At 42.0% G+C, this 15680-nt stretch overlaps 1 protein-coding gene across 12 annotated transcripts in view; it reads right to left on the reverse strand.

Moving 5' to 3' along the window:
• Nucleotides 1-15680, reverse strand: part of LOC112247640 (kinesin-like protein KIF1A) — a 186484-nt gene that overhangs the window by 87059 nt on the left and 83745 nt on the right. For all 12 annotated transcript variants that reach the window (XM_042322879.1, XM_042322874.1, XM_042322876.1 and 9 more), the window contains exons 13-15: nucleotides 6100-6233; nucleotides 5869-5948; nucleotides 5446-5521 (exon numbers count right to left, since the gene is read on the reverse strand). In XM_042322879.1, coding sequence (XP_042178813.1) covers nucleotides 5446-5521; nucleotides 5869-5948; nucleotides 6100-6233 — 290 coding nt within the window. The remainder of the gene's footprint in view (nucleotides 1-5445; nucleotides 5522-5868; nucleotides 5949-6099; nucleotides 6234-15680) is intronic.

The following is a 15680-nucleotide window of genomic DNA, read 5'->3' on the forward strand; positions in this document are numbered from 1 at the left end:
AACAGGCATTCTCTCTTTACTGTGTCGCCACCATTCGCGATGCTAGGTACAAGGGCCGCTACTTCTTTAACAGGCATTCTCTCTTTACTGTGTCGTCACCATGCTCAATGCTAGGTACAAGGACCACTACTTCGATACAGTCAAGAAACAAGGTTTACATGAAATGTTACATACACAGCTGGACAAGATGGAAACAGACACAGTGACAGTGAAGCACCGAGGAAGAGAGGATACGGACAGACAAGATGGAAACAGACACAGTGACAGTGAAGCACCGCGGAAGAGAGGCCACGGACAGATAGAGCTGAAACTTCACTGCTTGTCATGTATGATGAAATCCTGGTTGAGACTGAAACGACTGAACAAATGAACAACAAAATAGCACAGCAAGTAAGTGTAAGAAATAGGTTTGGATTATGTTTTACTGACTCCCAATCACGGTCGGATGTGATACAGCCTGGATTTGAACCAGAGACTGTAGTGATGCCTCTTGCACTGAGATGCAGTGCCTTAGACCACTGTGTCCATTTGTGTGTGTTAACTATTTAACTGTACTAGAATTCTTAAAAGGCCGCACAATTTTCTATATTGGTTACCGGGCATCGGTATTGTTTTTTGGGGCAAAGAAAATATCGGATGTCGGTATCGGCCAAAAATGTCATATTGGTGTATCACTATGTCACAGTTTATCACAGCATATCACAGCATATCACAGCCTATCACAGCATATCACAGCATATCACAGTTTATCACAGCATATCACAGCATATCACAGCATATCACAGCATATCACAGCATATCACAGCATATCACAGCATATCACAGCATATCACAGCTTTACATCATCACTAATTACACTCAGCACATTTAAATCCCTCCCCTTAAGTATTTAAATCACTGTGCTAGAAAGGTTCCACGGTCATGTGTTATCAAGGAACCTGCCTTGTTGCGGGACACGACTCCAATGTTGATCTAGGGTCAGAGGCATTCAAATGTGTTTCGCAATATATCTTTATTACACATCTCAAATATACAATTTCAGCATTGTTAGAGGCATTCAATTTAACCCCCTAGAGCCGATTGACGCACCAGTGCGTAAGTTACATTTTTTTTTAAAAATCCGAATGGTTTTGACCTACATAAACTGTTCTCCATTTTGTTCCTCAAGTATCACGGGGCTCGTCTGAAGGTAACCATTACCGGGTGAAAAAAACAAATGGAGGTATGAAGGTAGTTTTGTGCCTAACCCAATCAAAGGGGTTAAATATGTGTGAAAAAATATATATATATATATTTCCCGAGTTTTAAAAAATATTTGCAAGATTTCGGACAAACACTTCAAAACATTGTTTATTTATTTATTATTATTTATTTATTATTTATTTATTTATTTATTTATTTATTTATTTATTAATTAATTAATTAATTAATTAATTAATTAATTAATTTATTAATTTATTTATTTATTTATTTATTTATTATTATTTATTTATTTATTATTATTTATTTATTATTTATTTATTAGTATTTATTTTGACTCCTTGCTGTCCCCAGTCCACCTGACTGTGCTGCTGCTCCAGTTTCAACTGTTCTGCCTTATTATTATTCGACCATGCTGGTCATTTATGAACATTTGAACATCTTGGCCATGTTCTGTTATAATCTCCACCCGGCACAGGCAGAAGAGGACTGGCCACCCCTCAGAGCCTGGTTCCTCTCTAGGTTTCTTCCTAGGTTTTGGCCTTTCTAGGGAGTTTTTCCTAGCCACCGTGCTTCTACACCTGCATTGCTTGCTGTTTGGGGTTTTAGGCTGGATTTCTGTACAGCACTTTGAGATATCAGCTGATGTACGAAGGGCTTTATAAATACATTTGATTTGACTTGGTGCCTGTAGAGAAGCACAGAGGATGCGTCCCAAATAGAACCCAAATGGAACCTTACTCTCTATAAAGTGCACTATGTAGGGATTAGGGTGCCATTGTGGACAGATCCCCAGAGACTTCCTCTTTAGGTAGGAGATGAGGAAAAGTTTAAAGAAATACAAAATAGCCAGACCCCCAAGGTATTAACAGCATCTCTGTGTGAGTCATTTATACCCATCAAACAACAGCTGGCGAAGTAGGAAACACAAATGCTATAAATCTTCATAAATTTACTAAATGTGTTTGCTTCTCTGTGTTTACATCACTCTGCTGCTTGAAGCTTGAAGCAGAGTGAATACTAACGACTTTGTTTGCTTGGAAATAATGAAGTAGATTTAAAGGAGAAGAAGACTAAATGAATCAAAATCCTTAAGTAACTTAATGAAAAAGGAAACAGTTGGTTGATCTCCTCCCCTGCTGTAAAGCTCTACATAGCAGTCAGGTTCCAATTAAAGCTAGAGAGACTATACTGTATACAGGCTGAGATGGGAGATGGAGGGCATATCAGGGAAAGATACACCCTATCCCAATTCTCTTGGCCTTAGACCTTTAATGTGTGCAGATCTGAAACGTCTGGATAGAGTTTTTCAACATTTTCAATGTTTTAACACGGGCTCTGTTGATACATGCTCTCTTTAATCAAACAGAACGAGGAATCAAGAGAGTTGAAGCGGAAGGATATGTAAAAAGGTCACAGTCTAGCGAAGCACTCAGAGAAGACTAGGAGTCGGAGTCCCCAGACAGAGCAGAGCATCCAGTATGGGAGATTGGACACTTCAGAGAGACCAACCTCATTGGGTGAGAACAGCCCTACTGTGTCAATGAACACAGCCTCGGGCTTTCTGCTCTGCTCTGATGACGTGGGCTTGGAAGTAAATCCACATTTAATGCATCAAAATAAAAACATGTTCTATTCAAGTCGATTCAAACTTGCTCAAACACTGAAAATATCGAGGATATCCAGATCCATAGAGTTAAATAGAGTACTTATTTTCCATTGAACACTTCTGTGACAGCATAGACAGCTCCATAGAGGGCTCATTCAGGAACATACAGTGCATTCGGGAAAGTATTCAGACCATTTCAATGTTTCCACATTCTGTTACGTTACAGCCATATTTATAAAAAACGAAACGATTAAATAAAACATTTCCTCATAAATGTACACATAATACCCTGTTATGACAAATCGAAAAAACTGTTTTTTTTTTACATTTTTGCAAAATGTATTAAAAATAAAAATATAGAAATGCCTTATTTACATAAGTATTCAGACCGTTTGCTATGAGACCTGAAATTGAGCTCAGGTGTGTCCTGTTTCCATTGATCATCCTTGAGATGTTTCTACGACTTGATTGGAGTCCACCTGTGGTAAATTCATTTGGACATTGGACATTGGACATGATTTGGAAAGTCACACACCTGTCTATATAAAAGGTCCCACAGTTGACAGTGCATGTCAGAGCAAAAACCAAGCCATGAGGTTAAAGGAATTGTCTGTAGAGCTCCGAGACAGGATTGTGTCGAGTCACAGATCTGGGGAAGGGTACCAAAACATTTTTGCAGCATTGAAGGTCCCCAATAACACAGTGGCCTCCATCATTCTGAAATGGAAGAAGTTTGGAACCACCAAGACTCTTCCTAGAGCTGGCTGCCCGGCCAAACTGAGCAAACAGGGAAGAAGGGCCTTTCTCAGGCAGGTGACCAAGAACCCAATAGTCATTCTGACAGTGCTCAAGAGTTCCTCTGTGGAGATGGGAGAACCTTCCAGAAGGACAACCATCTCTCCAGCACTCCACCAATCAGGCCGTTATGATAGAGTGGCCAGACGGAAGACACTCCTCAGTAAAAGGTACATCACAGCCACCTTGGAGTTTGCCAAAAGACACCTAAAGACTCTCAGACCAGGAGAAATAAGATTCTCTGGTCTGATGAAACCAAGATTGAACTCTTTGGCCTGAATGCCAAGCATCATGTCTGGAGGAAACCGGTCACCACCCTTACGGTGAAGTATGGTGGTAGCAGCATCATGCTGTGGGGATGTTTTTCAGGGGTAGGGACTAGTCAGGATCGAAGGAAAGATGAACAGAGCAAAGTACGGAGAGATCATTGATGAAAACCTGCTCCAGAGTGCTCAGGACCTCAGACTGGGGTGAAGGTTCACCTTCCAACAGGAGAACGACCCTAAGCAAATCTCTGAATGTCCTTGAGTAGCCCAGCCAGAGCCCGGACTTGAACCTCATCGAACATCTCTGGAGAGACCTGAAAATAGCCGTGTAGCAACGCTCTCCATCCAACCTGACAGATCTAGAGAGAAGAATGGGAGAAACTCCCCAAATACAGGTGTACCAAGCTCGTAGCATCATACCCAAGAATACCCAAGAAGACTAGAGGCTGTAATCGCTGCCAAAGGTGCTTCAACAAAGCACTGAGTAAAGGGTCTGAATACTTATGGAAATGTTACTATTTTTTATACATTTGCTAATGTTTCAAAAAAAAAAATGTTTTTGCTTTGTCATTATGGGGTGTTGTGATGTCATTATGGGGTATTGTGATGTCATTATGGGGTGTTGTGATGTCATTATGGGGTGTTGTGATGTCATTATGGGGTATTGTGATGTCATTATGGGGTGTTGTGATGTCATTATGGGGTGTTGTGATGTCATTATGGGGTATTGTGATGTCATTATGGGGTATTGTGATGTCATTATGGGGTGTTGTGATGTCATTATGGGGTGTTGTGATGTCATTATGGGGTATTGTGATGTCATTATGGGGTGTTGTGATGTCATTATGGGGTATTGTGATGTCATTATGGGGTGTTGTGATGTCATTATGGGGTGTTGGGATGTAATTATGGGGTATTGTGTGATGATTGATGAGGGAAAAAACCTATTTAATCCATTTTAGAATAAGGCTGTAATGTAACAAAATGTGGAAAAAGTCAAGGGGTCTGAATACTTTCCAAATGCACTGCAGGTACATACCATTATTGACTTCCCTCGAGTGCAAAGTATCATTAACCTAACCCTAACCTAACCTTGACCTAACCTTAACCTAATCCTAACCCTAACCTTGACCTAACCTTAACCTAATCCTAACCTAACCCTGGCCTAACCCTGAACTAACCCTGAACTAACCCTGAACTAACCATGAACTAACCTTAACCTAACCCTGACCTAACCTTAACCTAATCCTAACCTAACCCTGACCTAACCCTGAGCTAACCTTAACCTAACCCTGACCTAACCCTGACCTAACCCTGAGTTAACCTTGACCTAACCCTGACCTATACCTTAACCTAACCCTAACCTAACCTAACCCTGACCTAAACCTTAACCCTAACCTAACCCTGACCTAACCCTAACCTAACCCTAACCTAACCCTAACCTAACCCTGACCTAACCCTAAGCTAACTCTGACCTAACCCTGACCTAACCCTAACCTAACCCTAACCTAACCCTGATCTAAACCTGAATAGCTGACCTGTTAAATGATGTCTGTTAATGTGTTGCTGTCTTACCTTCTTGGGGGAGAACACGCCCACGGTTCCTCCGTCTTCCCTCATAGCCACACCCATCTCAGCCAGCAGGGCCTCTCTGTGGAAGAGAATGGACAGTTGTTCAACGGCCCAAGGTTGGGGTCAATTCAAATTAAAATCAGTCAATTCAGGAAGTGATTTGAATGTAAAATGGAAAAATTGAAAAACTTTTTAAATAAATAGTTTCTCCTTTTTTGGCTTATTGAAAAGTTAATAAAAAATAAAAGCTCTTTTTTACAAATATTGAATTTGTATTTCATTTTACTTCCTGAATTAACTGAATTTAATTTGAATTGACCACAACCCTGCAGTGGTCTCCTATTCTTCCATGTTCCTTGGATCCAGAGACTGGATTGACCTTTCCTTATAATCTATACTGTAAGAAGAGAAGTGATAGTAACTCACCTTTCCATTCTGATGGCTTCTGTTCTGCGCAGTTTCTCCTCCCAGGTCTCGTTGAGCTCAGCAATGATCTTCTCTGTTTCCTGATGAAATCCCCCAAAAATATGACAAACTGTTGTGAACCCTCCAGTGTCTATGTTCAATATGTGGGACAGAGGGTATTATGTCTGACTGTAATAAATTACTTAATCAATAAATAAATGAATTCATCAATCAATCAAGTGATCAGTTCACCTTGAGTCTCTCGATGGCCTCCTCGCTTCCGGGGCTGAACATGATGCGGTCGTGGAGGCTGGCGATGGATCCGGCTCGACTGGACAGGGCGGACAGAGAGGGGGAGGGGCTCATCCCCGTCGTGGCATTGGTCACTGTGGAGAGATCATCCTTTTGATTGACAGCTTGGCGATTATTGTTATTGTTCTTGAAATCGGATAGGTCTGTCCAGGGAAGGGGGCGGGACAGAGGAAACAGTGGGTGGTGGGAGTGGGGGTAGGAAGTGGGGATTAGCGCAGGGTATGGGGAGGTAAGAGAGACGGAGAGAAGCGGACAGAAAAGGACGAGAGGAGAAGGAAAAATAGAAAAGAAGGAAGAAGAAGAACACATGAAACTAATCTGAAACACAAAGAGAACATTTAACCGCGAGTAAGAAACACACAAAGAAGAGAAGACAAGAGCAGCACAGTGCGCAGAAAGCCAGAAGAAGAATGTAAAAGGTGCGGCAATACAAGTGCAACTGGGAGGAGGGGGGTGCTGCTAATCATGAAACAAAACGATCGATCATCAAGCTAAATCCAAAAGTATGCCGTCAAGCTACAAACAAAGCGTTTATCAGTCAGTAAGGCCATTCAGAATCATCCTTAACAACAACACTGGTGTCCCTTCCTGGAAGGCTCTGAGGGTTCGTTCCCTGTCGCATGGCTACGACATGTTTTGACTCTATTGCATCCACGGACCAATAGCAAACACTCTGAAAGGAAATATGAGCGTTACTTTGCATAGAGCGCACGTGTTAGCAGAAAGTCCTATTCAGACCATATGGCCAAGGTCTATATCAAACTACCCATGAAGGAAATATGACATGCAGCAAACAGGCATTACCTATGGAATAACCAATCTGCATCCAGGATCCAAACTACCTGTTTCTTAAAAAAAAAAATATATATATATTTTTAAATCTAATTATGTAACACCATGGGAAGAGCACATACAATACCAGCTACTTCACTGAGAGGTTTCCTTCCTCATATCAAACTCTCCATCAAATGAAATCTAATGATGAAATACCATGGGGAAGAACCACAGAAGACCATCTAGACTGGAATGCTGTGGGTGCACCTAGACACGACTACTTTGGATATCGAATGACGTCTAAAAAGCTGAGGATCACTAACTGCTCTGACAGCTACTGTAAAAAAAACAACTAAAAAAACAATCGTTAGTAAATCCATTATTGGAACAGGGAAATACATTTCTACTTCAAGAGAGCAACGGAAGGCAGACAAAAACTGCTAACAAAAGAGAACAAGGACTGACTGTACTGTATATTGAGGTTGAGATTCTTTGTTAATCATGGGAAGAGCCCACATCAAGATTATCTACTGTACTGATGGGGATGTGGTTTCCTTCCTGGTCTCGCCACAGTACTATACTAAAGAGAGAGGATGTGGTTTCCTTCATGGTCTTTATCCACAGTACTATACTACAGAGAGAGGATGTGGTTTCCTTCATGGTCTCTCCACAGTACTATACTACAGAGAGAGGATGTGGTTTCCTTCCTGGTCTCTCCACAGTACTATACTACAGAGAGAGGATGTGGTTTCCTTCCTGGTCTCTCCACAGTACTATACTACAGAGAGGGGATGTGGTTTCCTTCCTGGTCTCTCCACAGTACTATACTACAGAGAGGGGATGTGGTTTCCTTCCTGGTCTCTCCACAGTACTATACTTCAGAGAGGGGATGTGGTTCCTTCCTGGTCTCTCCACAGTACTATACTACAGAGAGAGGATGTGGTTTCCTTCCTGGTCTCTCCACAGTACTATACTACAGAGAGGGGATGTGGTTTCCTTCCTGGTCTCTCCACAGTACTATACTACAGAGAGGGGATGTGGTTTCCTTCATGGTCTCTCCACAGTACTATACTACAGAGAGGGGATGTGGTTCCTTCCTGGTCTCTCCACAGTACTATACTACAGAGAGGGGATGTGGTTTCCTTCCTGGTCTCTCCACAGTACTATACTACAGAGAGGGGATGTGGTTCCTTCCTGGTCTCTCCACAGTACTATATTTCAAAGAGGGGATGTGGTTCCTTCATGGTCTCTCCACAGTACTATACTACAGAGAGGGGATGTGGTTCCTTCATGGTCTCTCCACAGTACTATACTACAGAGAGGGGATGTGGTTTCCTTCCTGGTCTCTCCACAGTACTATACTACAGAGAGGGGATGTGGTTCCTTCCTGGTCTCTCCACAGTACTATACTACAGAGAGAGTGGATGTGGTTTCCTTCCTGGTCTCTCCACAGTACTATACTTCAGAGAGAGGGGATGTGGTTCCTTCCTGGTCTCTCCACAGTACTATGCTTCAGAGAGGGGATGTGGTTTCCTTCCTGGTCTCTCCACAGTACTATACTTCAGAGAGGAAGGAAGGTCTCCTTGACAACTATTTAGAACACGGGGTGTCCCAAGTGGCACCCTATTCCCTATTTTAGTGCACTACATTTGACCAGGACCCATAGGGCTTGGGACAAAGGTAATAGGGATTACGATGCCACTTGGGACTGTATAAGATGAGGAAATTCCTTGTCAATCAAGATTTGACTAATAGATTCATCACACTGAAATATAGGTGATTTTTTTTGTTGTCTCAGAATTGGTCTCAAATATCTATTCCACAGGCTATGAATTTATCACAGTGCACAATATAGCAAAAGGTATATGTCACCTTCTATGGAAAACAAGAGTCTCAGCACTGCAGGTAGGTAGGTGTTGCTATACCAACACACCGAGAGTCAAAGTAGACCGAATCACCAGTCTGGGTCCTTCCTGTTGCGCCTGCCAGTCAAGATGACACATGTACCACTTCTGACACCCTGAAGTCTGTCGCCATCTGTTCGGTAATACTGGTATTAAAAACACAGTAGCAAAACACCAATTTCCTGTGATAAAAAGGACAGCTGGGGCGTAAAATATATGAAGTGTTTACCTTATTAGGGAGCAATTTCCCGTTACCTCAGGGAATTGATTAAGGGTGTCACATAGAACTGCTGTAAAAAATATATATATATTTCCTTTAAAAAAAAAAAATCTAAACATACTGCTGTAGGTCGCCTTTTCTGAACTCTGGACACAAGCGATAAAGCTAATGTCTGTAACACCAGAGGGAAACAGCACCTACTGTCCAAGCCCAGAAATGCATCTGATATCTCTTAGGTATTTTCTAGCAGATAGCCTACTAACAACCAGGCTGACATCTAGAGCAAGTCTGCCCGAAGGCCACATGTACTTGTTGATCTGATACATACATGTGCACATGATTGATCGTGATCAATATTTTCCTTGGCATTTTGAACAACCTTTGATTAATTAACTCACTGATTAGTCATTAATCAATGAATTAATAATCAACTATTGACACATTACTCTGGTGCTGCTAAAGGTGCCATGGAGCGAAGCATATAAGAGGACAGCCAAAAACACAGCAGAGAGCCCAATTAAGAAACATTAACACACATTTCAAACCAGCAACGTCCGTGCCGGGAGGCCCCTTGTACGCTGAGAGAGGAAAAACAGAAAGACAGAAAGAGGAGGTGAGAGAGAGAGAGAAAGAAAGAGAAAGAGAGTGAGAGAGAGAGACAGAGAGAGAGAGAAAGAGAGTGAGAGAGAGACAGAGAGAGAGACAGAGAGAGAGAGAGAGAGACAGAGAGAGAGAGAGAGAGAGAGAGAGAGAGAGAGAGAGAGAGAGAGAAAGAGAGAGAGAGAGAGACAGAGAGAGAGAGAGACAGAGAGAAAGAGAGAGAAAGAGAGACAGAGAGAGAGAGAGAGAAAGAGAGACAGAGAGAGAGACAGAGAGAGAGAGAGAGAAAGAGAGAGAGAGAGAGAGAGAGAGAAAGAGAGACAGAGAGAGAGAGAGAGAGACAGAGAGAGAGAGAGAGAGAGAGAGAGAGAGAGAGAGAGAGACAGAGAGAGAGAGAGAGAAAGAGAGAGAGAGAGAGAGAGAGAGAGAGAGAGAGATGAACAAACTCTGTGATAGAATCAATCAGTCACTCAGTGTAAGATGAGCATAGCTTACTGGTGTTGCTTTAAGGGCCCCTAGTCTGTCACTCAGACCTCTATCTGAGAATCAATCTACTCGAATGTACAGTTAATTATCCGAATGCATATTTGCAGTTTCCTTCCTACTCCAGCCTGTAGTCTGTAGGCTACATAAGGAGGCCCACTGTACATCTTTTCCAAACTGTACGATGGCTGGCTGAGTGAGGTTCTGAAAACATACTGCTGTAGGTCGCCTTTTCTGAACTCTGGACACAAGCGATAAAGCTAATGTCTGTAACACCAGAGGGAAACAGCACCTACTGTCCAAGCCCAGAAATGCATCTGATATCTCTTAGGTATTTTCTAGCAGATAGCCTACTAACAACCAGGCTGACCTCTAGAGCAAGCCACATGTACTTGTTGATCTGGTACTGATTGGCCATGATCAATATTTTCCTGGGCAATATGAAATAATAGTTGATTATCTTAATGATTAGTCATTAATCTGGTGCAGCAGAGTACAGCTATAAGAACATGCTGTCGATGCTAAGCAGCACGGAGCGAAGAGTACAGAGGACAGACAAAGAAACGGCCTAAAGCCAGACAGATAAACAGTAGAGAGAACAGTAGAGAGATAAACAGTAGAGAGAGAAACAGTAGAGAGAGAAACAGTAGAGAGATAAACAGTAGAGAGATATAGAAACAGTAGAGAGATAAACAGTAGAGAGATATAGAAACAGTAGAGAGATAAACAGTAGAGAGATATAGAAACAGTAGAGAGATATAGAAACAGTAGAGAGATAAACAGTAGAGAGATATAGAAACAGTAGAGAGAAACAGTAGAGAGATAAACAGCATAGAGATAAACAGTAGAGAGATATAGAAACAGCATAGAGATAAACAGTAGAGAGATATAGAAACAGTAGAGAGATAAACAGTAGAGAGATTAACAGTAGAGAGAGAAACAGTAGAGAGATAGAAACAGTAGAGAGAGAAACAGTAGAGAGATATAGAAACAGTAGAGATAAACAGTAGAGCAATTTAGAAACAGTAGAGAGATAAACAGTAGAGAAATATATAAACAATAGAGAGATAAACAGTAGAGAGATAAACAGTAGAGATAAACAGTAGAGAGATAAACAGTAGAGATAAACAGTAGAGAGAGAAACAGTAGAGAGATAAACAGTAGAGAGAAACAGTAGAGAGATAAACAGTAGAGAGATATAGAAACAGTAGAGAGATATAGAAACAGTAGAGAGATATAGAAACAGTAGAGAGATAAACAGTAGAGAGATAAACAGTAGAGAAATATAGAAACACACATTTCAAACCAGCAACGTCAGTGCCAAGAGCTGGCCCCTTGTACGCTGGGAGAGAAAGAGACAGAGAGACAGAGAGACAGACAAAGGAGAACACAGTTAGAGACAGGAGAACACAGTTAGAGACAGGAGAACACAGTGAGAGACAGGAGAACACAGTGAGAGACAGGAGAACACCGTGAGAGACAGGAGAACACAGTGAGAGACAGGAGAACACAGTGAGAGACAGGAGAACACAGTGAGAGACAGGAGAACACAGTGAGAGACCGGAGAACCCAGTGAGAGACAGGAGAACACAATGAGAGACAGGAGAACACAGTGAGAGACCGGAGAACCCAGTGAGAGACCGGAGAACCCAGTGAGAGACCGGAGAACCCAGTGAGAGACCGGAGAACCCAGTGAGAGGCAGGAGAACCCAGTGAGAGACAGTAGAACAGAGTGAAAACAGTAGAGAGAGAAACAGTAGAGAGATAAACAGTAGAGAGATAAACAGTAGAGAGATAAACAGTAGAGAGATTAACAGTAGAGAGATAAACAGTAGAGAGATAGAAACAGTAGAGAGAGAAACAGTAGAGAGATATAGAAACAGTAGAGAGAGAAACAGTAGAGAAACAGTAGAGAAATAGAAACAGTAGAGAAATAGAAACAGTAGAGATAAACAGTAGAGAAATAGAAACAGTAGAGAGAAACAGTAGAGATAAACAGTAGAGAAATAGAAACAGTAGAGAGAAACAGTAGAGATAAACAGTAGAGATATAGAAACAGTAGAGAGAAACAGTAGAGATAAACAGTAGAGAAATAGAAACAGTAGAGATAAACAGTAGAGATATAGAAACAGTAGAGAGAAACAGTAGAGATAAACAGTAGAGAAATAGAAACATAGAGAGAAACAGTAGAGATAAACAGTAGAGATATAGAAACAGTAGAGAGAAACAGTAGAGAAATAGAAACAGTAGAGAGAAACAGTAGAGATAAACAGTAGAGATATAGAAACAGTAGAGAGAAACAGTAGAGAAATAGAAACAGTAGAGAGAAACAGTAGAGAGAAACAGTAGAGATAAACAGTAGAGAGAGAAACAGTAGAGAGAAACAGTAGAGAGAAACAGTAGAGATATAGAAACAGTAGAGAGAAACAGTAGAGATAAACAGTAGAGATATAGAAACAGTAGAGAGAAACAGTAGAGATATAGAAACAGTAGAGAGAAACAGTAGAGAGAAACAGTAGAGATATAGAAACAGTAGAGAGAAACAGTAGAGAGATAAACAGTAGAGATAGAAACAGTAGAGATAGAAACAGTAGAGATAAACAGTAGAGAGAAACAGTAGAGAGAAACAGTAGAGAGATAAACAGTAGAGATAGAAACAGTAGAGATAGAAACAGTAGAGAGAAACAGTAGAGAGAAACAGTAGAGATATAGAAACAGTAGAGAGATAAACAGTAGAGAGATTAACAGTAGAGAGATAAACAGTAGAGATATAAACAGTAGAGATAAACAGTAGAGCAATTTAGAAACAGTAGAGATAAACAGTAGAGAAATATAGAAACAATAGATAGATAAACAGTAGAGAGATAAACAGTAGAGATAAACAGTAGAGATAAACAGTAGAGAGATAAACAGTAGAGAGATAAACAGTAGAGAGATAAACAGTAGAGATAAACAGTAGAGATAAACAGTAGAGAGATAAACAGTAGAGAGATAAACAGTAGAGAAATATAGAAACACACATTTCAAACCAGCAACGTCAGTGCCAAGAGCTGGCCCCTTGTACGCTGGGAGAGAAAGAGACAGAGAGACAGAGAGACAGACAAAGGAGAACACAGTTAGAGACAGGAGAACACAGTTAGAGACAGGAGAACCCAGTGAGAGACAGGAGAACACAGTGAGAGACCGGAGAACCCAGTGAGAGACAGGAGAACTCATTCACTCAGTGTTAGCTGAACAGCTGCTGCTAACATACTGGTGCTGCTAACATACTGGTGCTGCTAACATACTGGTGCTGCTAACATACTGGTCCTGCTAACATACTGGTCCTGCTAACATACTGGTCCTGCTAACATACTGGTCCTGCTAACATACTGGTGAAGCTAACATACTGGTCCTGCTAACATACTGGTGAAGCTAACATACTGGTCCTGCTAACATACTGGTCCTGCTAACATAATGGTCCTGCTAACACACTTGTCCAGCTAACATACTGGTCCTGCTAACATATTGGTCCTGCTAGCATACTGGTCCTGCTAACATACTGGTGGTGCTAACATACTGGTCCTGCTAACAAACTGGTCCTGCTAACATACTGGTCCTGCTAACATACTGGTCCTGCTAACATACTGGTCCTGCTAACATACTGGTGAAGCTAACATACTGGTCCTGCTAACACACTGGTCCTGCTAACATACTGGTGCTGCTAACATACTGGTGGTGCTAACATACTGGTCCTGCTAACACACTGGTCCTGCTAACATACTGGTCCTGCTAACATACTGGTCCTGCTAACATACTGGTCCTGCTAACATACTGGTCCTGCTAACACACTGGTCCTGCTAACATACTGGTGCTGCTAACATACTGGTGGTGCTAACATACTGGTCCTGCTAACACACTGGTCCTGCTAACATACTGGTCCTGCTAACATACTGGTGCTGCTAACATACTGGTGGTGCTAACATACTGGTCCTGCTAACACACTGGTCCTGCTAACATACTGGTCCTGCTAACATACTGGTCCTGCTAACATACTGGTGAAGCTAACATACTGGTCCTGCTAACATACTGGTCATTCTAACATACTGGTGAAGCTAACATACTGGTCCTGCTAACATACTGGTCCTGCTAACACACTGGTCCTGCTAACATACTGGTGCTGCTAACATACTGGTGGTGCTAACATACTGGTCCTGCTAACACACTGGTCCTGCTAACATATTGGTCCTGCTAACATACTGGTCCTGCTAACATACTGGTGAAGCTAACATACTGGTCCTGCTAACATACTGGTCCTGCTAACATACTGGTCCTGCTAACATACTGGTGAAGCTAACATACTGGTCCTGCTAACATACTGGTGAAGCTAACATACTGGTCCTGCTAACATACTGGTGAAGCTAACATACTGGTCCTGCTAACATACTGGTCCTGCTAACATACTGGTCCTGCTAACACACTTGTCCAGCTAACATACTGGTCCTGCTAACATATTGGTCCTGCTAGCATACTGGTGAAGCTAACATACTGGTCCTGCTAACATACTGGTCCTGCTAACATACTGGTGAAGCTAACATACTGGTCCTGCTAACATACTGGTGAAGCTAACATACTGGTCCTGCTAACATACTGGTCCTGCTAACATAATGGTCCTGCTAACACACTTGTCCAGCTAACATACTGGTCCTGCTAACATATTGGTCCTGCTAGCATACTGGTCCTGCTAACATACTGGTCCTGCTAACACACTGGTGGTGCTAACATACTGGTGGTGCTAACATACTGGTCCTGCTAACATACTGGTGGTGCTAACATACTGGTCCTGCTAACATACTGGTCCTGCTAACATATTGGTCCTGCTAACATACTGGTCCTGCTAACATACTGGTCCTGCTAACATACTGGTGAAGCTAACATACTGGTCCTGCTAACACACTGGTCCTGCTAACATACTGGTCCTGCTAACATACTGGTTCTGCTAATATACTCGTCATGCTAACATACTGGTCCTGCTAACATACTGGTCCTGCTGACGAACTGGTCCTGCTAACATACTTGTTCTGCTAACATACTGGTCCTGCTGATGAACTGGTCCTGCTAACATACTGGTTCTGCTAATATACTGGTCATGCTAACATACTGGTCCTGCTAACATACTGGTGCTGCTAACATACTGGCCCTGCTAACATACTGGTCCTGCTAACATACTGGTTCTGCTAACATACTGGTGCTGCTCACATACTGGTTCTGCTAACATACTGGTCCTGCTAACATACTGGTTCTGCTAATATACTCGTCATGCTAACATACTGGTCCTACTAACATACTTGTTCTGCTAACATACTGGTCCTGCTGACGAACTGGTCCTGCTAACATACTGGTTCTGCTAATATACTGGTCATGCTAACATACTGGTCCTGCTAACATACTGGTGCTGCTAACATACTGGCCCTGCTAACATACTGGTCCTGCTAACATACTGGTGAAGCTAACATACTGGTCCTGCTAACATACTGGTTCTGCTAGCATACTGGTCCTGC

The sequence above is a fragment of the Oncorhynchus tshawytscha genome, linkage group LG06 (assembly GCF_018296145.1).
Source record: "Oncorhynchus tshawytscha isolate Ot180627B linkage group LG06, Otsh_v2.0, whole genome shotgun sequence".
In the NCBI taxonomy this organism is placed as follows: Eukaryota; Metazoa; Chordata; class Actinopteri; order Salmoniformes; family Salmonidae; genus Oncorhynchus; species Oncorhynchus tshawytscha.